The sequence below is a fragment of the Mus musculus genome, chromosome 1 (genome assembly GCF_000001635.26).
Source record: "Mus musculus strain C57BL/6J chromosome 1, GRCm38.p6 C57BL/6J".
Classification (NCBI taxonomy): domain Eukaryota; kingdom Metazoa; phylum Chordata; class Mammalia; order Rodentia; family Muridae; genus Mus; species Mus musculus.
The window spans coordinates 53,579,329-53,605,305 of record NC_000067.6 but is presented as its reverse complement, the minus strand read 5'-3'; the positions used below and the strand labels follow the sequence as shown (position 1 = coordinate 53,605,305).

The window sequence follows — 25,977 nt, the reverse complement described above, 5'->3', positions numbered from 1 at the left end:
GAGGAGAGCTCAAGCTAAGGAGGAATTTAATAAAGTCTGGTCACACTAAAGAACATCACACACAAGTTCTGAAGGTGCTGATCATGTTAGGACATGAACATAAGCTTCTCCATTGATATTTTAATCAAATAAACTGTAAGATAGAGGAATTGCATCTAAAATGTCTTAACTTGGTAACAATATACACATATTCATTACCTAAACAAAGCTATACCTATAGTCCTAAATACTGATCATTGTTCATCAATGGCAACTATATGATTTGACAGTATGATACCAGAAAGATGGATATGGGTTTGTTCAATGGTCTTACTTTGGTTTTGTAATAATATCATTAAATATGTACAAAGCAAGCCATAAAATTAATCACAATATAGTCAAATACACACTTAGCAGAACTATTAGTGAGTTGCAGTGTAACACTGAACCATTTCTTTTTTTTTAATATTTTTATTAGGTATTTTCCTCATTTACATTTCCAATGCTATCCCAAAATTCCCCATACCCTCCCCCTACCCACTCCCCTACCCACCCACTCCCACTTTTTGGCCCTAGCATTCCCCTGTACTGGAGCATATAAAGTTTGCAAGTCCAATGGGCCTCTCTTTCCAGTGATGGCCAACTAGGCCATTCTTTTGATACATATGCAGCTAGAGTCAAGAGCTCTGGGGTACTGGTTAGTTCATAATGTTGTTCCACCTATAGGGTTGCAGATCCCTTTAGCTCCTTGGGTTAGCTCCTCCATTGGGGGCCCTGTGATCCATCCAATAGCTAACTGTGAGCATCCACTTCTGTGTTTGCTAGGCCCCCTATAGTCTCACAAGAGACAGCTCTATCTGGGTTCTTTCAGCAAAATCTTGCTAGTGTGTGCAATGGTGTCAGCATTTGGAAGCTGATTATGGGATGGATCCCTGGATATGGCAGTCTCTAGATGGTCCATCCTTTCATCACAGCTCGAAACATTCTCTCTGTAACTCCTTCCATGGGTGTTTTGTTCCCAAGTCTAAGATGAGGCAAAGTGTCCACACTTTGGTCATCATTCTTCTTGAGATTCGTGCCTTTAGCAAATTATATCTTATATCTTGGGTATCCTAAGTTTCTGGGTTAATATCCACCTATCAGTGAGTACATATTGTGTGCGTTCACTTGTGATTGGGTTACCTGACTCAGGATGATGCCCTCCAGGTCCATCCATTTGGCTAAGAATTTCATAAATTCATTCTTTTTAATAGCTGAGTAGTACTCCATTGTGTAAATGTACCACATTTTCTGTATCCATTCCTCTATCGAGGGGCATCTGGGTTATTTACAGCTTTTGGCTATTATAAATAAGGCTGCTATGAACATAGTGGAACATGTGTCCTTCTTACCGGTTGGGACCTCTTCTGGATATATGCCCAGGAGAGGTATTGCTGGATCCTCCGGTAGTACTATGTCCAATTTTCTGAGGAACCGCCAGACTGATTTCCAGAGTGGTTGTACAAGCCTGCACTCCCACCAACAATGGAGGAGTGTTCCTCTTTCTCCACATCCACGCCAGCATCTGCTGTCACCTGAATTTTTGATCTTAGCCATTCTGACTGGTGTGAGGTGGAATCTCAGGGTTGCTTTGATTTGCATTTCCCTGATGATTAAGGATGTTGAACATTTTTTCAGGTGTTTCTCTGACATTCGGTATTCCTCAGGTGAGATTTCTTTGTTCAGCTCTGAGCCCCATTTTTTAATGGGGTTATTTGATTTTTCTGGAGCCCACCTTCTTGAGTTCCTTATATATATTGGATATTAGTCCCCTATCTGATTTAGGATAGGTAAAGATCCTTTCCCAATCTGTTGGTGGTCTTTTTGTGTTATTGACGGTGTCTTTTGCCTTGCAGAAACTTTGCAACATTATGAGGTCCCATTTATCGATTCTCGATCTTCCTGCACAAGCCATTGCTGTTCTATTGAGCAACTTTCCCCCTGTACCCATATCTTTGAGGCTTTCCCCTACTTTCTCCTCTATAAGTTTCAGTGTCTCTGGTTTTATGTGGAGTTCCTTATTCCACTTAGATTTGACCTTAGTACAAGGAGATAGGAATGGATCAATTCTCATTCTTCTACATGATAACCACCAGTTGTGCCAGCACCATTTGTTGAAAATGCTGTCTTTTTTCCACTGTATGGTTTTAACTCCCTTGTCAAAGATCAAGTGACCATAGGTGTGTGGGTTCATCTCTGGGTCTTCAATTCTATTCCATTGGTCTGCTTGTCTGTCGCTATACTAGTGCCATGCAGTTTTTATCACAATTGCTCTGTAGTACAGCTTTAGGTCAGGCATGGTGATTCCACCAGAGGTTCTTTTCCCTTGAGAAGAGTTTTTGCTATCCTAGGTTTTTTGTTATTCCAGATGAATTTCCAGATTGCTCTTTCTAATTCGTTGAAGAATTGAGTTGGAATTTTGATGGGGATTACATTGAATCTGTAGATTGCTTTTGGCAAGATAGCCATTTTTACAATGTCGATCCTGCCAATCCATGAGCATGGGAGATCTTTCCATCTTCTGAGATCTTCTTTAATTTCTCTCTTCAGAGACTTGAAGTTCTTATCATACAGATCTTCACTTCCTTAGTTAGAGTCATGCCAAGGTATTTTATATTATTTGTGACTATTGAGAAGGGTGTTGTTTCCCTAATTTCTTTCTCAGCCTGTTTATCCTTTGTGTACAGAAAGGCCATTGACTTGTTTGAGTTAATTTTATATCCAGCTACTTCATTGAAGCTGTTCATCAGGCTTAGGAGTTCTCTGGTGGAATTTTTAGGGTCACTTATATATACTATCATATCATCTGCAAAAAGTGATATTTTGACTTCTTCCTTTCCAATTTGTATCCCCTTGATGTCCTTGTGTTGTCAAATTGCTCTGGCTAGGACTTCAAGTACAATGTTGAATAGGTAAGGAGAGAGTGGACAGCCTTGTCTAGTCCCTGATTTTAGTGGGATTGCTTCCAGCTTCTCACCATTTACTTTGATGTTGTCTACTGGTTTGCTGTAGATTGCTTTTATCATGTTTAGGCATGGGCCTTGAATTGCTGATCTTTTCAAGACTTTTATCATGAATGGGTGTTGGATTTTGTCAAATGCTTTCTCCGCATCTAAATGAGATGATCATGTGGTTTTTGTCTTTGAGTTTGTTTATACACTGGATTATGTTGATGGATTTCCAAATATTGAACCATCCCTGCATCCCTGGGATGAAACCTACTTGGTCAGGATGGATGATTGTTTTGATGTGTTCTTGGATTCAGTTAGTGAGAACTTTATTGAGGATTTTTGCATCGATATTCATAAGGGAAATTGGTCTGAAGTTCTTTATCTTTGTTGGGTCTTTTTGTGGTTTAGGTACCAGAGTAATTGTGGCTTCATAGAATGAGTTGGGTAGAATACCTCTGTTTCTATTTTGTGGAATAGTTTGTGAAGAACTGTGATTAGATCTTCTTTGAAGGTCTGATAGAATTCTTCACTAAACCCATCTGGTCCTGGGCTTTTTTTGGTTTGGAGACTATTAATTACTGCTTCTATTTCTTTAGGGGATATAGGACTGTTGAGATCATTAACCTGATCTTGATTTAGCTTTGGTACCTGGTATCTGTCTAGAAACTTGTCCATTTCATCCAGGTTCTCCAGTTTTGTTGAGTATAGCCTTTTGTAGAAGGATCTGATGGTGTTTTGGATTTCTTCAGGATCTGTTGTTATGTCTCCCTTTTCATTTCTGATTTTGTTAAGTAGAATGCTTTTCCTGTGCCCTTTAGTGAGTCTGGCTAGGGCTTATCTATCTTGTTGATTTTTCTCAAAGAACCAGTTCCTTGTTTGGTTGATTCTTTGAATAGTTCTTCTTGTTTCCACTTGGTTGATTTTGCCCCTGACTTTGATTATTTTCTGCTGTCTACTCCTTTGGGTGAATTTGCTTCCTTTTCTTCTAGAGCTTTTAGGTGTGTTGTCAAGCTGCTAATGTATGCTCTCTCTAGTTTCTTTTTGGAGGCACTAAGAGCTATGAGTTTTCCTCTTAGAAATGCTTTCATTGTGTCCCATACATTTGGGTCTGTTGTGGCTTCATTTTCATTAAACTCTAAAAAGTCCTTAATTTCTTTTTTCCTTCCTTGACCCAAATATCATTGAGAAGAGTGTTGTTCAGTTTCCACGTGAATGTTGGCTTTCTATTTTTTATTTTGTTATTGAAGATCAGCCTTAGTTCATGGTGGTCTAATAGGATGCCTGGGAAAATTTCAATATTTTTGTATATGTTGAAGCTTGTTTTGTGACCGATTATGTGGTCAATTTTGGAAAAGGTACCATGAGGTGCTGAGAAGAAGGTATATTCTTTTGTTTTAGGATAAAATATTCTGTAGATATCTGTCAGATCCATTTGTTTCATAACTTCTGTTAGTTTTACTCTGTCCCTGTTTAGTTTCTGTTTCCATGATCTGTCCATTGGTGAAAGTGGTGTGTTGAAGTCTCCCACTATTATTGTGTGAGGTGCAATGTGTGCTTTGAGATTTACTAAAGTGTCTTTAATGAATGTGACTGCCCTTTATTTGGAGCATAGATATTCAGGATTGAGAGTTCCTCTTGGAGGATTTTACCTTTGATGAGTATGAAGTACCTCTCCTTGTCTTTTTTTATGACTTTGGGTTGAAAGTTCATTTTATTAGATATTAGAATGGCTACTCCAGCTTGTTTCTTCATGCCATTTGCTTGGAAAATTGTTTTCCAGCCTTTCATTCTGAGGTAGTGTTCATCTTTTTCTCTGAGATGAATTTCCTGTAAGCAGCAAAATGTTGGGTCTTGTTTGTGTAGCCAGTTTGTTAGTCTATGTCTTTTTATTGGGGAGTTGAGCCCATTGATATTAAGAGATATTAAGGGAAGTTAACTGTTGCTTTTTGTCATTTTTGTTGTTAAAGTTGGTGTTTTGTTCTTGTGGCTGTCTTCTTTTAAGTTTGTTGAGGGATTACATTCTTGCTTTTTCTAGGATGTGGTTTTTGTCCTTGTATTGGTTTTTTTCTGTTATTATCCTTTGAAGGGCTGGATTCAGGAAAGATAATGTTTAAATTTGGTTTTGTTGTGGAATACTTTGGTTTCTCCATCTATGGTAATTGAGAGTTTGGCTGGGTATAGTAGCCTGGGCTGGAATTTGTGTTCTCTTAGTGTCTGTATAACATCTGTCCAGGGTCTTCTGGCTTTCATAGTCTCTGGTGAAAAATCTGGTGTAATTCTGATAGGCTTGCCTTTATATGTTACTTGACCTTTTTCCCTTACTGCTTTTAGTATTCTATCTTTATTTAGTGCATTTGTTGTTCTGATTATTATGTGTCGGGAGGAATTTCTTTTCTGGTCCAGTCTATTTGGAGTTCTGTAGGCTTCTTGTATGTTCATGGGCATCTCTTTCTTTAGGTTTTGGAAGTTTTCCGCTATAATTTTGTTGAAGATATTTGCCGGTCCTTTGAGTTGAAAATCTTCATTCTCATCTACTCCTATTATCTGTAGGTTTGGTCTTCTCATTGTGTCCTGGATTTCCTGGATGTTTTGAGTTAGAATCTTTTTGCATTTTCCATTTTCTTTGATTGTTGTGCCAATGTTCTCTATGGAATCTTCTGCACCTGAGATTCTCTCTTCCATCTCTTGTATTCTGTTGCTGATGCTCGCATCTATGGTTCCAGATTTCTTTCCTAGGGTTTCTATCTCCAGCGTTGCCTCACTCTGTGTTTTCTTTATTGTGTCTACTTCCCTTTTTATGTCTTGGATGGTTTTATTCAATTCCATCACCTGTTTGGTCGTGTTTTCCTGCAATTCTTTAAGGGATTTTTGTGCTTCTTCTTTAAAGTCTTCTACCTGTTTAGCAGTGTTCTCCTGTATTTCTTTAAGTGAGGTATTAAAGTTCTTCTTGATGTCCTCTACCATCATCATGAGATATGCTTTTAGATCCGGGTCTAGCTTTTCAGGTATGTTGGGTTGCCCTGGACTGGGCTAAGTGGGAATTCTGCGTTCTGATGATGTTGAGTGGTCCTGGTTTCTGTTAGTAAGATTCTTACGTTTACCTTTCGCCATCTGGTAATCTCTAGATTTAGTTGTTATAATTGTCTCTGTTTAGAGATTGTTCCTCTGGTGATTCTGTTACCCTCTATCAGCAGACCTGGGAGACTAGCTCTTTCCTCTGAGTTTCAGTGGTCAGAGCACTCTCTGCAGGCAAGCTCTCCTCTTACAGGGAAGGTGCACAGCTATCTGGACCTCACTTCTGGCAGAAGATCAAGGCCCAAAACAGGACCTTTCCCAGAAGCTGTGTTGCTTTGGCTTGTCACAGAAGCTGTTAGCTTCTGTGTGCACACTCTCACCTGTGCAGACACTTTTCAGAGGAGTACCGGAACCAAGATGGCTCCTACTGATCCTGAGGCAAAGGCCTCCTGGGCTGGGCAGACACCTGTCCTCTGGCCGGGAAGGTGGTCGGATATCTGGAGCCCGAAAAGGGCGCTGCCTCAGAACTTCTGTTGCTCCCGCCTGACCCAGAACCTGTCAGCTTCTATGTGCACATTCTCACCTGTGCAGACTACTTTTCGGCGGAGTCCAGGAACCAAGATGGCTCCCGCCGATCCTGAGGCCACTGAACCATTTCTAATGTAATTCACAAATACAGGCTGTCATATAGTTCCTTATTACAATGCCTTTACAATCCCTTATAATGTGTATTAATGTCATTAAGAAGGAGATCAAGAGCCAGGCAGTGGTTGGCACATGCCTTTAATTCCAGAACTCAGGAGGCAGAGGGGCAGAGGGGCAGAGGGGCAGAGGGGCAGAGGGGCAGAGAGGGGCAGAGAGGGAGGCAGAGAGGGAGGCAGAGAGAGGGGCAGAGAGAGGGGCAGAGAGAGGGGCAGAGAGAGGGGCAGAGAGAGGGGCAGAGAGGGGGCAGAGAGAGGGGCAGAGAGGCAGAGTGGCAGAGAGGCAGAGGTAGGCGGATCTCAGAGTTTGAGGCCAACTTGGTCTACAGAATGAGTTTCAGGACAGTCAGAGCTACACAGGGAAACCCTATCTCAAAAATCCCAAAATAAATAAGAAAAGATTTAAGCAGAATTTTTGCTGTTTCCCTCAAAAGTAGACACAAAAGTAGATATATTAATCTCGTTGATATTCTATATATTCTATGTGTGTGAATATATTCTGTGTTCTATGTTCTATATTCTATAAATATTACATTATATATAATATAGCACACACGCATATGTATAATTGCAGAATTTCACTTTGTAGCCCTGGTTGTCCTGGAACTTGCTGCCAGGCTGACCTCAAACTTATAAAGTTCCATTTGCTCCTGTCTTCAGAGTGCTGAAGTTAAAGGCATATACCATGTCTCCTGGGAAAAACAAAAAACAAAAACAAAAACAAAATCCTTGCTCCTGATATTTGATGAAAATATTCTTAAACACCCTAGATTTCTAAAGAGTTTTACACATTGCTCAGTGTCTAGAAGGAGCTGCTGTGCTGGCCCGAGTGAAAAGAAAGGGTTGGTGATAGCCGTACAGAACTATGAGACTCAAGAAGTAAAAGCTCTCAAGTGAATTGGTTTGGGTTTTGTTGTTATTACTCTTCATTTTGGTGACAGTTCATTAATGATTGCTGCACAGCAAAATTGTGTTCCCTAACTGCCTTGTGTATTCTCACAGTGTGTCTTGTGTACACTCTCCAATGCTTTGAAGATAAGTGTATTGCCATATTCTCTCAAGAACTCCATTGAGATGGTCTGTGTGGCAGAAGCCAGTGGATTAATTTCCTGGTAAAAGAGGTTTTCCTTTCATCTGAGGGTTCCTACAAAAGGTTCTTTCTGAGGTGGACTCTTCCACAACAAAATTCCAGATGTTGAGAGCCTGCTACTCTGATAGGCTTGATTGACAGCTTGGTTCCTTATCCATATAATGGCCAGTGTGTAGACATGAAGTAGTTTTATGTTTTTTTTTCACTAAATACACTGACCCACCCACCTCACTCAAAGATCTTTCACTGTAGAAATTTCCAGTTGGTTTTGGTTATTCATACAGTTTTGTCTTTGAAGGCACATGTTCTGCTCAGACCTCTTCTCCACACAGCATAGATCCCCACACTGCTTTTGTCATTCAAAGGCATATGATCTAGCATGGGGACAAGGACAAGGTGAAGAGACAGAGTGCAGAGGAGAAGAGTAGGGATTGGTAGGAGTGGGGTATGAAGAGAAAGAGCACCCCTGAGGTGGCTCACTACCAAACTGACTGTTCCTTTTGCAGGTGGGTCATAAGACAGACAACCTCTTATCAAGGATGTTCAGGGATTTCCATCTCCTTAAGTACCCATTAATCTTTTATGGGGAAGCTTTCTAAGAGATTTCTTCTATTTGAGGTATTACAGTTTATTATTATCATGTTACTGCTGTTCAGTAGCACACTCCTGCCTTTCTGCAATGCACTATCTGTCAAACTTTCCCTACACCTCCCTCCTCCTCTGGTTACTCAGCTTCTGGTAGTCACCAGTCTAATCTCGACTTCTATGAAGCCAACAGTTTTAAGATTCCTTACATGAATGAGGACATTCTGTGTTCCTGGGCCTGGTGTGTTGTCACAAACAACCAGGTCTTGGTTCAGCCATGTATGTGTCTGGTTGTTTGCCTTTCTTGGCTATGTAATTTGTGTTGGAGTGGAGATGTCTGTTCAACAGGCTGATTTCAGTATTGGATGTGTACTTAGTGAGGTGGCTGAATTCTTCTATTTTAAACACTTCCCAGGGACCTCCTGACTGTTTTCCATAATGGGAGTACAAATTTACATTCTCAGTGTGCAAGAGACCTCTGGGTTTTTCTCTGTGATTACTCTTGCCTGTTACTTGTACACTTTCCTGCTTTCTCACTGTGTGTTACTGTCTCTTCAAGTTTCCTGTAGGAAATAGCTAGTGAAGACCTATTCTCACAGCTTCTATTTGCCTGGGGATGGCTTTATCCCTCCTTCTTTCTGAAGGGAGAGTTTCTCTTGGCAGGTTTTTGCTTTAGTGTTTGAGACTCTTACTCCACTGTCTCTTGACTCTGCCTGACTTTGCTGAGAAGCCAGCATCTGGTGAATCAGGCTCCTGATTTCCTCCCCTCCCCTGCCCTGAGAATGTGTTTTATTATTGCTTTTTCAGAGCTTGACCTGAGGTGTGGGGTACACTTAAGTTCAACAGACCTGGTGACTTCTTTATGTGTGTCTACTCTTAATAAACTTTGTACTCCACTGTAAATATCAAGTTTTCCTTTAAACCCTAGTAGCCCAAACATTTGCTCTTTTCACACAGGCCCATGGTTCTTATAAATTTTCTTAATTCCTCTTCATTCTTTTTGCTTTCGCTCCAGCTGTAGTTTGAAATAACTTTCCTTCTCACTATCTAATGTTTCTCTAGTGAGGACTAGCTGCTCTTGATACCTTTTACCACATTTAAAATTTGGACAGTTCTATTTTCAACTAGATTTTAGTGTGAGTTTTTTTTTGTTGTTGTTTATTTAGTATTTTTTGATATTTTCTTCATTTACATTTCAAATGCTATCCTGAATGTCCTCTTTACCCTCCTCCTGCCCTGCTCCCCAACCCACCCACTCCTGCTTCCTGGCCCTGGCGTTCTCCTGTACTGGGGCATATAATCTTTTCAAGACTAAGGGGCCTCTCCACCCATTGATGGCCAACGAGGCCAGTCTCTTTTATGTATGCAACTAGAGACACAAGCTCTGGTGTGTGTGGGGGGGTGCTGGTTAGTTCATATTGTTGTCCTTCTATAGGGTTGCAGACTCCTTTAGCTCCTTGGGTACTTTCTCTAGCTCCTTCATTGAGGGCCCTATGTTCCATCCAATAGATGACTGTGAGCATCCACTTCTGTATTTGCCAGGCACTGGTATAGCCTCACAAGAGAGAACTATATCAGGGTCCTGTCAGCAAAATCTTGCTGGCATATGCAATAGTGTCTGGGTTTGGTGGTTGTTTATTGGATGGATCTCCGGGTGGGACAGTCTCTGGATGATCCTTCTTTCTATCTCAGCTCTGTACTTTGTCTCTGTAACTCCTTCCATGGGTATTTTGTTCCCCATTCTAATAAGGAACAAAGTAGCTATACTTTGGTCTTCCTTCTTCTTGAGTTTCATGTATTTTGCAAATTTTATCTTGGGTATTCTAAGTTTCTGGGCTAATATCCGCTTATCAGTGAGTGCATATCATGTGTGTTCTTTTGTGATTGGGTTACCTCACTCAGGATGATATCCTCCAGATGCATCCATATGCCTAAGAATTTCATAAGTTTGTCATTTTTAATAACTGTGTAGTACTCCATTGTGTAAATGTACCACATTTTTTTGTATCCGTTTCTCTGTTGAGAGACATCTGAGTTCTTTCCAGCTTTTGTTTGGTTTGGTTTGGTTTGGTTTGGTTTTCCTAAAATCTACTGTGTCTGTTCAGAATAGTCTCTGCTCTAGACTTTCCTAGAATATTCTTGCTTCACCCAGGCATTTGCAAGGTCACAAGAAGCTTTGGGCTTCTCCAAATCTTTTTCATGCAAAGACAGCATACACACACACACACACACACACACACACACACACACACACAGAGAGAGAGAGAGAGAGAGAGAGAGAGAGAGAACACAAATAGAAAACAGGAGGGATCAGGAGGAGTTTTATTGGCACAGTTTTACAAGCCAGACACAGGGGAAGCCAGAGAATGAGGAGCCAGAAGATTACAACAGATTATCAGAGTTGGTTTGATGTCAAGCAGAGCAATTCCATCAGAAACAGAGAAAAGCCAGTTTGAATCAGTCAGCTTGGAGAGGATTTTGTGCCAGAACAGCTGAGTCAAACCAGGCAGCCAGAGCTCAGAAAGAGCTAGTAAGGGTGAGCTTATTCAGCAGCGAGCCTCTGAGACAACTACATCTGATGAATAAAAGCTACTTTTACAGTAAATAAGTACCAGTTTCAACTTAGAGTCAGTCTCTGACAGAGGAAGTCAGCCTGCTCTTTGTCGGTTAATCTTGGCACTAGTTTTTTCTTTATAGTTGTGAAAGTCTTAGAGGACAAAAGACTATTTTTCTTATATTCAAAATTCAGACATTTCGTGTGGCCACCTTCACCAGTTCCTCTACTACAGCTTCTGGGTAACTGTAACTTCATAGCAGTGACTGTTCCAGTGTGTGCTTCTAGGTCACAGTGTCTTTCCTTAAACATTGTAGCTCAACCTCTACAGACTTAATTTTTTTCTCTGCAGCTTCATCAGTGCTCCTGTTTTAAAAGAAGTCTGTGGTCATATATATCTTTCTTTCCAGACCATTGGAACATTCTTCATTTGAGCTATAAAGCTGTTATTTTCCTGTTCATGTGTCCATGGTGGTGGTACTTTTAACCCCCTCCCCCTGAACTTTGCATTCACAGCATTATTAACTGTTTGTCACAGTGATCTTGGCTCTGAGCCTGTCCTGGCTTTCAGCAGACCTTCCTTACATCCCTGGTTTTTGATTCAAAGTAGGAGACATCAACTTAATTTCTCTTAAACAGTTGGACACCATGGTAAGTTTATTGATTGGCCTTGTTTCAACACTGCTGTGTGTGAGGGGCAGGGGAGCCAGATTGATTAAGTTTCGGTTTTATGTGGTGTGAGTCATGCTGCTCACCATGTCAGGATAGTAACACCAGAGATCATTGATCTCAGATCTCCACAGCATGGGTAATAATAAAGGCTTGACACATTGTGAGAACTACCAAAACATGACACCGGTTCCATAAGCGAGCTCATGCTACTGGAAAATGGCAGGGATGAGCTGCTTAGCACAGGTCACCTCAGACCATTCATTCCCAGCATCTTCCAGTGTAAGAAGGATGTGAGAGAATGTGATGAGTGTGGAGCTCTTCAATCATTTCCTCTGTTATCTGTTTTGTGCTCCTCACTGTTCATGGAGTTTGGGATCTTTGTTATGTTCACTGCTGTTACCAAGCCCCAAGAACGGGCTGACACAGAGCTGGGCCTTTGAGAGACAGCTGTTGAATAAACAGGACTGATCCTGGAATTATTACTAGTTCTAAAGATTTCTGAGTTTATTCTGAAAAATCTCTGAAAATTCAATTTCAGGTAAATGGTGCCTGGAATCTATATTAATATTCTGGGTCTTAAAATTTTCCAGTTCCTGACAGAACCGGAGTCTCAGAGTTGGAAGAGCCTTATGGGTTTGTAGTCAACCTGCCTTACTACTCTGAGTGCTAGAGGTTTAATGAGGTCCTTACCAGTTCTCTTTTGTCTGTGGATGTAAGATGAGGAAGGTAATTCCTCCAGAAGCTTACTAAGTGTTGGAGCTAAATTCCATTACGCATATACATCTTATCTTTCCTGTAAATCTCCTGGCAGTGGGGATGAGAAATCTTTCTCCATTAGCCAAAATGAAAACTTCAGGCTCTGTAGGTCTGGACATGTCAGTTAATTTTATCAGTCCTCATTTGGGCTTTTCAGATTGGTGATGGTTATGAACAACACACACACACACACACACACACACACACACACTATAAAACCAAAAATTACAATATATATATAATATATGTTGTCTTAGGGTTTTACTGCTGTGAACAGACACCATGACCAAGGCAAGTCTTATAAAAAACAGCATTTAATTGGGGCTGGCTTACAGGTTCAGAGGTTCAGTCCATTATCATCAAGGTGGGAGCATGGCAGTATCCAGGCAGGCATGGCACAGGAGGAGCTGAGAGTTCTATGTCTTCATCTAAAGGCTGCTAGTGAAAGACTGACTTCCAGGCAACACCCACAGTGACACACCCATTCCAACCAGGTCACACCTATTCCAACAAGGCCAACCTTCAGATGATGCCACTCCAAGGATATACAAGCCATCACATATGTATACATATATCTTACATATAATATACATAACCAAAAATTATAATATACATAAAGGATTCTAGGAAGCCTCAATAAAATTTAAATTTCTAGTAGCATCTATTAAAGCACCTTGCAATCATATCTAAACTAATCATTGGCAGCCAGGCAGAGTGTAGAGGGTCCAATGTTCTTTCATTTCTGTCTTTATGCCAACTTTGAGAAAGAGCTGTCTTCCCCATTTTAAAGAATAGAGATTAAACACATGATACATGATAGACAGGTACAAGGGAGTAGAGGGCAGGATAGAAGTCAGCATGTCTCACCAGGGGCCTTTGCTTTGTCCAAGCCTGAGTCTGTCTCTGTGTGAGTTTTCTTCCAGGCATGTAAGGATAATTTTCTGTGGTTTTAGTCCATATGCAAATGCATACAGAACATTTGGAAGTTTATATTTGGATCAGAGCCATTGCGATAACCTGGCTAAGTAGAATTGACCTCAAAAACTTAAAACATCTTTAGCATATTTAATTAAAAACATGTGTTGCCTCAAATACTGAAGTTTTATTTTGGATTTTTGACTTTCAAATTTAAGATGTTCAACCAGTAAGGTATATGCAAATATTTCACAACCCACACAGCTTTGAAATACAAAGCATATCTGTTCTAGGCATTTCAGATTGGAGATGGTCAGCTTATTGGCTGTACATAAATGGTTTTGCTTTTTCGTTTTTGTTTATGGAGGGGAGCTTATTTGTTGCTGATCAGAGACTATATTTACTGAATAAAACCTAGTTATTCTAAAAGTTGAACATCATAACTTTCAAATATCAGACCTAAAATAATCAAATTATGTTAAGCTACCAGAGTTCAAACCAAACAATTATTGTTAATTTGTGAAAGGAAAAATTTACTTTTATTAGCAGTATTTTTTTTTCAAACAAGAGAGAAACATTTTCTTCCAGATAGTGGTGCTCAAAGAACACTATTCTGGATTTTAGATTTAGATTCATAACAGTACTAGTTCACACAGTATGACTGGCTTGCACATTTAAAAATAATGTGCTGAGTTTGTTAGTATGTGAATGTGTGGGGAGAGTGAAAGGAAGAGGGAGACAGAGATGGAGACAGAGACAAAGGAGGGAGAGGGGGAGTATTGGGGAGTCTTAAATATCTATTTGAAACACAAAATCTTCTGAAAATTGCAATGAAACGCCTTTAAAAATTGGAGATTCTTTAATCTCTCATTGCACATGTTCCATACTTTTGTTTTATTGATGAAACGGGTATTAATGATAGTTATTTTTCTTTGCTAAATTATTGTGTTTCTGTAACATCATCAAATTCAACACAAAGCAAACCATGCTGCCTTTTCAGCAGCGTTCTAATTACTAAACAAAAGCCCTGAATAGTGGCATAAGAGAGGTTGTATGATGGAACAGAGGAGGCAGAAGTGCAAGGCCCATGAGGAACTCCTGGAAAGCTGCACAGTAAATTTGAGGCCAGAAATAAAAAAAAGAAGAAAAGTCAAAATCACACTAACAAAAGACATGTGAGACTCTTGGAAAGAAAGAGAGGGCACAGAAACAGCTGAACAGATGGGGACAGGATCCTTCTGGTTTCCATCTACTCCAGGAATTAAGGCTATCCTACAGCCCTCTATACCCAAATTCCACCCAGGTCTCTCTAGGAGTGCTGACACACCTAAGATCACAGGCTCACAGGGCCACAGGAGGGACAAGCTTCAGTAAGAGACAGCAAGACCAACTAACACCCAAGGTAACCAGATGGTGAGAGGCAAGTTTGAGAATCTAGGCAACAGAAACCAAGGATACTTGGCATTATTAGAACTCAGTTCTTCTACCACAGCAAGTCCTGGATACCACAACACATGGGAAAAGTAAGATACGAATTTTATATCACATCTCATGATGATGATAGATGACTTTAAGAAGGACATAAATAACTCCCTTAAAGAAATACAGAAGAACACAAGTAAACAGGTAGAAACCCTTAAAGAGGAAACATAAAAATCCCTTAAAGAATTATTGGAAAACACAACCAAACAAGTGATGGAATTGAACAAAACCATCCAGGTTCTAAAAATGGAAATAGAAACAATAAAGAAATCATAAAGGGAGACAACTCTGGAGATAGAAAACCCAGAAAAGAGATCAGGAGTCATAGATACAAGCATCACCAACAGAATACAAGAGATAGAAGAATTTCAGGTACAGAAGATACCTTAGAAAACATTGACAGAACAGTCAAAGAAAATGCAAAATGCAAAAAGCTCCTAATCCAAAACATCCAGGAAATCCAGGACACCATGAGAAGACCAAACCTAAGGATAACAGGTAGAGAAGCGAGTGAAGATTCCCAACTTAAAGGGCCAGTAAATATCTTCAACAAAATTATAGAAGAAAACTTCCCTAACCTAAAGAACAAGATGCCCATAAACATATAAGAAGCTTACCAAACTCCAAATAGCCTGGACCAGAAAATAAATTCTTCTCATCACATAATAATCAAAACATAAAATTCACAAAACAAAGAGTATTAAAAGCACTAAGGGGAAAAGGTCAAGTAACATATAAAGGCAGACCTATCAGAATTACACCAGACTTCTTAACAGAGAATATGAAAACTAGAAGATCCTGATTCAGATGTCATACAGACCCTAAAGGAACACAAATGCCAACCCAGAGTACTATACCCAGCAAAACTCCAAATTACCATAGAGAAACCAAGATATTCCATGACAAAACCAAATTTATACAATATCTTTTCACCAATCATGCCCTACAAAGGATAATAGATGGAAAACTCCAACACAAGGAGGGTAACTATACCTTAGATAAAACAAGAAAGTAATCTTCTATCAACAAATCTACAAGAAGATAGCCATACACACATTATTCCATCTCTAACAACAAAAATAACAGGAAGCAACAGTCACTTGTCCTTAATATCTCTAAACGTCAGTGGACTCAATTCCCAAATAAAAAGACATAGACTAACAGACTGGATATTTAAATAGGACCCAGCATTTTGCTGCATACAGGAAATGTACCTCAGTGACAAAGACAAACAATACACTCCTCCATTGTTGGTAGGATTGCAAGCTTGTACAACCAGTATGGCAGTTCCTCAGAAAACTGGACGTAATACTAAAAGGAAGATCCAGCAATACCTCTCCTGGGCATATACACAGATGATGTTCCAACTGGTAATAAGGACACATGCTCTGCTATTTTCATAGAAGCCTTATTTATAATAGCCAGAAGCTGGAAAAACCCAGATGTCCCTCAACAGAGGAATAGATACAGAAAATGTGATACATTTACACAATGGAGTCCTACTCAGCAATTAAAAAGAATGAATTCATGAAATTCTTAGGCAAATGGATGCATCTGAGGGATATCATCCTGAGTGAAGTAACCCAATCACAAAAGAACTCACATGATATGAACTCACTGATAAGTGGATATTAACCCAGAAACTTAGAATAACCAAGATACAATTTGCAAAACAAGAAAATCAAGAAGAAGGAAGATCAATGTGTGGCTACTTCATTCCTCCTAGAATAGGGAACAAAATATCCGTGGTAGGAGTTACAGAGACAAAGTTTGGAGCTAAGAGGAAAGACTGGACCATCCAGAGACTATCTCACCCAGGGATCCATCCCATAATCAGCCACCAAACACAGATACTATTGCACATGCCAGCCAGATTTTGTTGAAAGGACCCTGATATAGCTTTCTCTTGTGAGGCTATGACAGTGCCAAGCAAATACAGTAGTGCATGCTTACAGTCATCTATTGGATGGAACACAGGGCCCCCAATGGAGGAGCTAGAGAAAATACCCAAGGAGCTGAAGGGGTCTGCAACCCTACAGGTGGAACAATATGAACTAACCAGTACCCCCAGAGCTCGTGTCTCTAGCTGCATATGTAGCAGAAGATGGCCTACTCTACCATCACTGGGAAGAGAGGCCCTTGGTCTTGCAAACTTTATATGCCCTAGTACAGGGGAACACCAGGGCCAAGAAGTGGGAGTGTATTATTATGGGAGCATGTTGGAGGGGGGAGGGTATAGGGGACTTTTGGGATAGCATTTGAAATGTAAATGAAGAAAATATTTAATAAACAATTGAAAAAAATTTCAAGGTCAATACTTAAACATAGTAAAAAACAAGATACAGCAAACCAGTAGCGAACATCAAGCTAAATGGAGAAGAAATTGAAGCAATCCCACTAAAATCAGGAACTAGACAAGGTTGCCCACACTCTCCCTACCTATTCAATATAGTGCTCAAAGTCCTAGCCAGAGCAATTAGAAAACAAAGGGAGGTCTAAGGGATACAAATTGGAAAGGAAGAAGTCAAAAATTTCACTGTTTGCAGATATGATAATATATTTAAGTGAACCCAAAAATTCTACCAGAGAACTCTTAAACCTGATAAACAACTTCAACAAAATGACTGGATATAAAATTCACTCAAACCAATAGGTAGCCTTCCTATACTCAAAGGATAAACAGACTAAGAAAGAAATTAGGGTAATAACACTCTTCACAATAGTCACAAATAATATAAAATACCTTGGTGTGACACTAACCAAGCAAGTAAAAGTTTTTTATGACAAGAACTTCAAGTATCTGAAGAAAAGAAATTGAAGATCTCAGAAGATGGAAAGATCTCCCATGCTCATGGATTGGCAGGATTAATATAGTAAAAATGGCCATCCTGCCAAAAGCAGTCTACAGATACAATGAATCCCCACCAAAATTCCAAATCAATTCTTCATAGAGTTAGAAAGAGCAATTTGCAAATTCATTTGGAATAACAAAAACCCATGAGAATGAAAACTTTTCTTAACACTAGAAGAACTTTTGGGGCAATCACCATCCCTGATATTAAGCAGTACTGATAAAAACCGCACGGTATTGATACAGAGACAGACAGGTAGATCAAAGGAGTAGAATTGAAGATCCAGAAATGAACCCACACACCTATGGTCACTTGATCTTTGACAAAGGAGCTAAAACCATCCAGCGGGAAAAAAAGGCAGCCTTTCTAACAAATGGTACTGGTTCAACTGAAGGTCAGCATGTAGAAGACTGCAGATTGATCCATTTTTATCTCCTGGTACAAAGCTCAAGTCCAAGTGGATCACAAAACCAGATACACTGAAACTAACAGAAGAGAAAGTGGGGAAGAGCCTCAAACACATGAGCAGGGGAAAATTTCATAAACAGAACATGACTGGTTTATGCTCTATGATTAACAATTGAGAAATGGGACTTCATAAAATTGCAATGCTTTGGTAAGTCAAAGGACACTGTCAGTAGGACAAAATGTTAACCAACAAATTGGGAAAAAATTTTTTTTGCCAATCCTATATCCAATAGAGGGCTAATGTCCAATATATACAAATAACTCAAGAAGTTAGACTCCAGAGAATCAACCCTATTAAAAATGGGGTACAGAGCTAAACAGAGAATTCTAAACTGAGGAGTACCAAATGGCTGAGAAGCACCTAAATAAGTATTCAACATCCTTAGTCATCAGAGAAATGCAAATCAAAACAACCCTGAGATTTCACCTCACACCAGTCAGAATGGCTAAGATCAAAAACTCAGGTGACAGCAGATGCTGGTGAGGATGTGGAGAAAGAGGAACACTTCTCCATTGCTGTTGGGATTGCAAGTTGGTACAATCCCTCTGAAAATCAGTCAGAAAATTGGACATAGTTCTACTTGAAAACCCAGCAATACCACTCCTGGGCATATACCCAAAAGATGCTCCAACATGTAATAAGGACACATGGTCCTCTATGTTCATAGCAGCCTAATTTATAATAGACAGAAGCTTGAAAGAACCCAGATGTCCTTCAATATAGGAATGAATACATAAAAATGTGGCATATTCACACAATGGAGTACTATAAAAAAATGATGACTTCATGAAATTCTTAGGCAAATGCATGGAATTAGAAAATACCATCCTGAGTGAGGTAACCCAATCTCAAAAGTACCCACATGGTATGCAGTCAGTGATAAGTAGATATTAGCTCAAAAGCTCAGAATACCCAAGATTCAATTCAGACTACATGAAGCTCAAGAAGAAGAATGACCAAAGTGTGGGTGCTTTAGTCCTTCTTAGAAGGGGGAACAAAATACTCAAGGGAGGAAATACAGAGACAAAGTGTAGAGCAGAGACTGACAGAAAGGCCATCCAGAGACTGCCACACCTGAGCACCCATCCTTTATATAGACACCAAATCCAGACACCATTGCAAATGCCAAGAAGTTCATGCTGAAAGGAGCCTGATATAGTCATCTCCTGAGCAGCTCTGCAAAATTCTGATAAATACAGAGGTCGATACTCAGAGTCTACCATTGGACTGAGCATGGGATCCCCAATGGAAGAGTTAGAAGTAGGATGGAAGGAGCTGAGGGGGTTTGCAACCTTATAGGAAGAACAAAAATATCAACCAACCAAAGACTACACATGGAGGGACCTATGGCTCCAGCTGCATATGTAGCAGAGGATGGCCTTGTTGGACATCAATGAGAGGAGAGGCTCTTGGTGCTGTGAATGCTTGATGCCCCAGTGTAGGGGAATGTCAGGTTGGGGAGGCGAGAGTGAGTGGGTGGATGGGGGAGCACCCTCATCTATGAGGAGCAGGGAGAGGGAGGATGGCATAGGGGGTTTTCAGAGTGGAAACCAGGAAAAGGGATAAGATTGAAATGTAAATAAGTAAAATATCCAATAAAAAAGAGAGATTTAACTTTCTGAGCCCCACTAGAAAGAGAGAAAAGCAAAGAAAGCGTTTTCTTTCTGCTGGAGCTGGCAATGGAAACCAGGGCCCTGCATGTGCTGAAGGATGATTCAGCCCTATCTCTAGTCCTAGAATAAAATTCACACGTGAAACAATTTTCAACTGATATTTTGGTTGAAATATAACTTTCAGACATGGTTGAGTACAATTGAAAAAATAAGTTATTAGTTAATATTAAAATTCAGTGTTTACTCTTTAAATTGGCATCCTCTTGTTTACATTCCATGTAACCTTCCTAGAATGTCCTATTACGTTGCTATTTACAGTGGGAAGTTGGGAACACTGGGGCTTGAGGTGTTCCCAACATGACTGTTATGTGAAAGATCATGGCAGGCATAGAATATTCAAGACTACCATTTTAAAAGTTCCCATAATCTTTGTTCTATTAAATGAAAAATTTCAACTATAATGTAAATAGAAATAAAAATTAATAACTACTATTTTGAATTGCATGCTGCACTGGGTATTTTTTTTCTCAACTTTATACAAACTAAAGGCTCCTGAGAAGAGGGAACCTCCACTGAGCAATTGCCTTTATCAGACTGGCCTGTGTGCATGATTGTGGGGTATTGAATAATGATTGATGTGGGAGGGTCCAGCCCACTGTGGGCAATGACACACACACACACACACACACACACACACACACACACACACACACGTACAGTCACACACAGTAACTTGGTCCTGAGTTGTATAAAATCCAGACTCTGCAAGCCTTGAGGAATAGCTCTCTTCCGTGGTCTCAGGTTCAGTTCCTGTGTTCAGGTTTCAGCTTGGGCTCCTTCCTTGGTTCCCTCAGTGATGGGCTGTGACCTGGAGACGTTAGATGAACAACACCCTTTCCTCCATGAATTGCTTTTGATCATAGTGTTTATCCCAGCGACAGAAATCAAACTGAGACAGTGCTGTTTGCTTACTGTTTTTAGGATAAGCAAGTCCTGGCAGTCGTGACTATCGAGCGGATGCTGGAGAGGCTGAAAAAGTCCAACGAACTCTTGGAGCTCATTCTTAAAGGGCTGAACGAGTACTTGGAAAAGAAGCGCCTCTTCTTCCCCAGGTTCTTCTTCCTGTCCAACGATGAGCTCCTCGAGATCCTGTCTGAGACCAAGGATCCCACCCGGTGAGTGCGTCCACACCCAGAGGCTCGGCTGCACTCATCTGGTCACATTTCATGTTTGGAATAAGATAGAACGTAAATAGTGATGAACAGCTAGCTACATTTATATGAACAAGAATATTCTAAGATTATTTGCAATTATAGGTTATCAGTTATTGAAAATATACATTGTGTTTCTGAATAATTATTTCTGAAGGGCATGGACCTTGGAGTGGAATTTCTATTTTACTGCATATTTTTTTAAGATTTTGAGGGTCCACCTCTCCTCTTCACCATATTTATCTTTTCATCCATATTCAAAGTACATCAATAAAAGCCAGGCATTGTGGTGCTTTATGGCTTCTATGGTCTCAGCGGTGGGCCATTCTCAAATATGTCACAAATAGGGATGAGGTTGACAGCTAGCCTGTTTAGGTGGGTGTAGTTTACTTCTTACTTTTATAACAAGCACATGCTGACAGTTGTAGCTTTTGAGAGAAAGCTGGAGAGCCTGAAGGTTGGCTTTAGTGGCCTTTTCACTCTGCTTTGCCCCACCTGCTTCCTTGCAGCTGGCCTGTAACTGGGGCTGCCTTCCCCTTCATGTTCCATGGGTCTCAGCTCAGTGCTTCTCAACCTGTGAGTCAGGACTCTTTTGGGGTATTTATATTTTAAAAGTTTTACATTTTTATCAGTTAAGTACTTTACAAATTATTTTGCAGTATATTATATATATCAATATAATAAAATTAATTAGATATTTAGATTATGATTCATAGTGGTAGCAAAGTAAGAATTATGAAGTAACAAAGGAAATAATTTTATGGTTGGGGTCACCACAGCACCAGGAACTGTATTAAAAGGTAGCAGCATTAGGAAACTTAAGAACCACTGGCTTTAACACATCCCTTCATCATCCACTGACCTTTTCATCTGTCTCCTGGAGGTCCCGGAGCTCACATCTGCCACTCAGGGAGACCACTCACTGACTGACTCATCCACTCTGCTGAAAAAGGCATACTTCCGACAGCGAGCCTGCTCTGGCCACTTCTCCATGAGGCTTGTCTCTGTCTTGTTTTCCTTCTTCATATTTGTTGTCACAGGCATGGGCTCTAATATGTGTGCTGACTGCTTCTCCTTAGCAGAACAAGCTCCCACAGCTGCAAAGGATTTCACTAGGTTTTGTTGTTGTTTTTAAATTGCACATTCCTCAATCCTTGGGAAGAGAGCTGACCTAAAACAGGTAGTGAATAAATATTTTATTGAATAAATAAGTTTATTGTATATCTTGTACACACAGGAAAAGTCACAGAGTCCAGACAGATAAGTTCAGGCTCACATTTCCATGTGAGTTTTATTCACTACTTCTCTTTGCTCATTTAAAGATGGATAAAGCTGAAAATGTACCCAAGTGAGGTGTTAGTCACAGTCTGTATTATAGTGGCTAGAACGATGGTGGGCATACCAGACCTGTTGACTTACGAAGATGTAAAGTACTTAGGTACTAAAGCCTAGCCTGTGAGTTTCAACACTGTTGAAGATCCCACTTGAAATGGCTATGCACATTGGAAGACTGGCTCACAGTGCTGGAAGACCTGCTAGAGTGCTGTACCTAAAACTGCTTGGTTCTTTGTGCTCCTATTTAGCACCTCTCAGCTCATTGAATTGACAACAAAGATATGCCTACTGCTTTGTACCCATTTAAATGTTAAAGGAAGATAAGTATACAAAGAACCCTGACATGTGAGGAACTGTATTACTTTGATCAATTGTTTAATTTTTTTTCCAACAGAGTGCAGCCTCACCTCAAGAAATGCTTTGAAGGAATTGCAAAGGTCGAATTTACAGAAACATTGGATATTACACATATGAAGAGTAGTGAGGGAGAAGTCGTGGAGCTTGTAGATACCATTTCAACAGCCAAAGCCAGGGGCCAGGTGGAGAAGTGGTTGGTTGAGTTAGAGAGGACTATGATTAAGTCCATTCACAAGGTAATTGGTTATATTTATTATTTTTAGGAAAAAATAATGCATTACTAATGTTGCTACAAATATGTCATTGATAAGTAGACTAATAATTAGGTAGTGATTTATAAGACATAAATTACTATTCTAAGTCTAATTGGTAATTGTTGTATTAGTTCCTTCTTGCTGTGACAAAATGTTTGACAAAGGCAGTTTAAAGGCTTTGTTTTGGGTTTGCAGTTGAAAGGGACACAGTCTATCACAACATGGGAGACAGAGAAGTGAATGCTGGCATTCACTTTACTTTCTCATTTTTATTTATAATTTACTTATGAAAACTTACTGTGTGGGACAGTGCTGCCCACATTCAGGGTGGGTCTTCCCTCCTCAGTTAGACTTGTCTGGAAACACTGACAGACATGAGCAGAGAGGATTCTAAATTGAGTCAAATTCACTTAGTTATTAGCATAACCATTACAGATAACTTAGAGGAAATGTGTGGTTTAATCTGAAATGATTATTTTGCAATGACTCATTTAAGGTGGAACAAAATGGCATCTCTGCCAGTGGCACTCAGGCTGTACAGCATGTGTGCCTGATTGTGTACAGCTGCTTGCAGGTGCTTTCATCGTGAGGAGACATGCTGTTGCTTATATAATTTTAGTCCCACCTTGGAAGCATCTTTGTGTACTTCACATACTTGGTGCATGTGAATCTTAATGCTGTGTGTGTATGTGGAATTCCCACCAGGATGTGACCGCCTGTGGCCATGCTAACCGGGTACTTCTGAAAGGCAGGCTGGGGCTGAAAGAGACTAGACAGTGAGAAAAGAAAGAGGCCAAGACAAATTTTTCTCTGATCCAGGCCCCCGAGTTTACTGAGACTGTGCTTATAAAGGGGGGAGGCTCATCCCCCCCACCAATCCATTCTTGGTGCCAGGAGCCAGCCAGTAGGAGACTTGCAGGATAGGGTGTGTCTCCAGAATGTCTCAAGGGTCTCTCAGCAGGTAGCAGAGTCTCAGAGAAGAGCAGCTCTAGTTGACATAACAATAGAGCCATCTAAATCAGAAGGCTACACCCCAGGTGATCTCATTTTCAGTGGCAGCAAAGTCTGAATCAGCCTGCTTCAAGGCTAGGACACCAGAAAATCACACATACTTTCCCTGTCTATAACAACCTCATGTTTTTCACATCTCACAAAGCACTGTTATCACAATTATTGATAATTATTTTTTGTGTTATGCCAATAAGTGGAAAATGAGTACTTAAATTCATTTTACTATTGTATGGGCTTAGTTATCAAGTTTTTTAGTATAAGAATGAAAACTATTAATAATCAGGGAACATGCAGGGAATATAACTAGCTAATGTCACATTAATTTTTTTCATTTCCTCCTATACACTATTGGATAAGTTAACTCAAACCCAGGTGTTTCATGTCACTATGTAGTATAATGTTATAATCCTAAACAAATCTTTTAGTAAATTTATGCAAGTTTGTTGCAGGATATAGGGTCACTCTTTGAACCCTGAGATTGTGTTATTTACTGGAAAAAGTTGATTTTAGTTGTGTTGTAGCTCAGCCTTAGCACACACATTTAATCCAAGAGCTTTCTGCTTGAATATTGTAAACAGGCTTAAGTAAAGTCAACCATAGGTCAAGAGGCAGAGCAAGCAACCAGTTGACAGGAAGTAAACATAAATTATTAAGAAAAAACAGAGTAAGAGAGAGCCGGAGGATAATAGAGAGACGCACAGGAAGTAGAAGAGAAGGACTCAATTTGAAGGGTTGTTTTGTTTTCGAGATGGTTTTGGAGAGCATTTGTGCTGTGACTCAGGAGCACTGTTGAGGAGAAAGGTCAGTGGGGTGCTTTCTCTGCCTCTCTGAGCTAGCAGAATTTCACCTCAGCATATGAATCCTGAGTCTTCATTGGTTAAACCAACAATTGATATTTTGTTTAAAAATAACAAAAAAATCATTTAGACTTAGACCTGTCCCTCTTCACCCCTTTTCTGAGTTACAAATCAGTCAATGTCCCTTTGGATATGACTGGCTTCACTGATTGAGTCATTTTTTTTCTGATAAGTTTTTTTATTAGATATTTTATTTACATTTCAAATGTTATCCCCTTTTCTAGTTTCACCTCCAAAAATCCCCTATTCCCTCCCTCTTCTCCCTGCTCACCAACCCACCCACTCCAGCTTCCTGGCTCTGGCATTCCCTTATACTGGGGCATAGAACTTTCACAGGACCAAGGGCCTCTCCTCCCATTGATGATCTATTAGGCCGTCCTCATCTACATATGCAGCTAGAGCCATGAGTCCCACCATGTGTTTTCTTTGATTGGTGGTTTAGTCCCAGGGAGCTCTGGGTGTACTAGTTAGTTCATATTGTTGTTCCTCCTATGGGGCTGCAAACTCCTTCAGTTCCTTGGGACCTTTCTCTAGCTCCTTCATTGGGGACCCTGTGCTATGTCCAATGGATGGCTGTCAGCATCTACTTCTGTATTTGTCAGGCATTGGCAGAGCCTCTCAGGAGACAGCTATTTCAGGCTCCTGTCAGCAAGCTCTTGGCATCCACAATAGTGTCTGGTTTGGGTGGTTGTTTATGGGATAGATCCCCAGGTGGGGCAGTCTCTGGATTGTCATTCCTTCAGTCTCTGCTCTGAACTTTGTCTCTGTAATTCCTTCCATGGGTGTTTTGTTCTCTCTTCTAAGAAGGATAGACGTGTCAACACTACGTGTGACCACTTGGCCAGGGAGTATGAGTTTTACTTGGGAAGTATTGATTTTACACACACACACACACACACACACACACACACACACACACACACACACACACATACACACACACACACACACATTATATGACTTAAATGAGCTTAGTAGAGCTTGAGTACTGTAGAAAATTTATATAACTGTGTTTCTCTTTACCAAACTGTGTAGCATCTGTATATCTATTTTTGTTTTTGTTTTGTTGTTGTTGTTGTTGTTGTTGTTTTTCAAGACAGGGTTTCTCTGTATAGCCCTGGCTGTCCTGGAACTCACTTTGTAGACCAGGCTGGCCTCAAACTCAGAAATCCACCTGCCTCTGCCTCCCAAGTGCTGGGATTAAAGGCGTGCGCCACCACCACCCGGCATCTGTATATCTTAAATTTTTATTTCATTCTTTCTGTCCCCACAGTGTCCT

At 40.2% G+C, this 25,977-nt stretch overlaps 1 protein-coding gene across 3 annotated transcripts in view; it reads left to right on the top strand.

Moving 5' to 3' along the window:
* Window positions 1-25,977, top strand: part of Dnah7a (dynein, axonemal, heavy chain 7A) — a 310,307-nt gene that overhangs the window by 101,996 nt on the left and 182,334 nt on the right. For all 3 annotated transcript variants that reach the window (XM_006496179.4, NM_001252070.1, XM_017321900.2), the window contains 2 exons: window positions 20,655-20,848; window positions 22,614-22,812. In XM_006496179.4, the coding sequence (XP_006496242.1) occupies window positions 20,655-20,848; window positions 22,614-22,812 (393 nt within the window). The remainder of the gene's footprint in view (window positions 1-20,654; window positions 20,849-22,613; window positions 22,813-25,977) is intronic.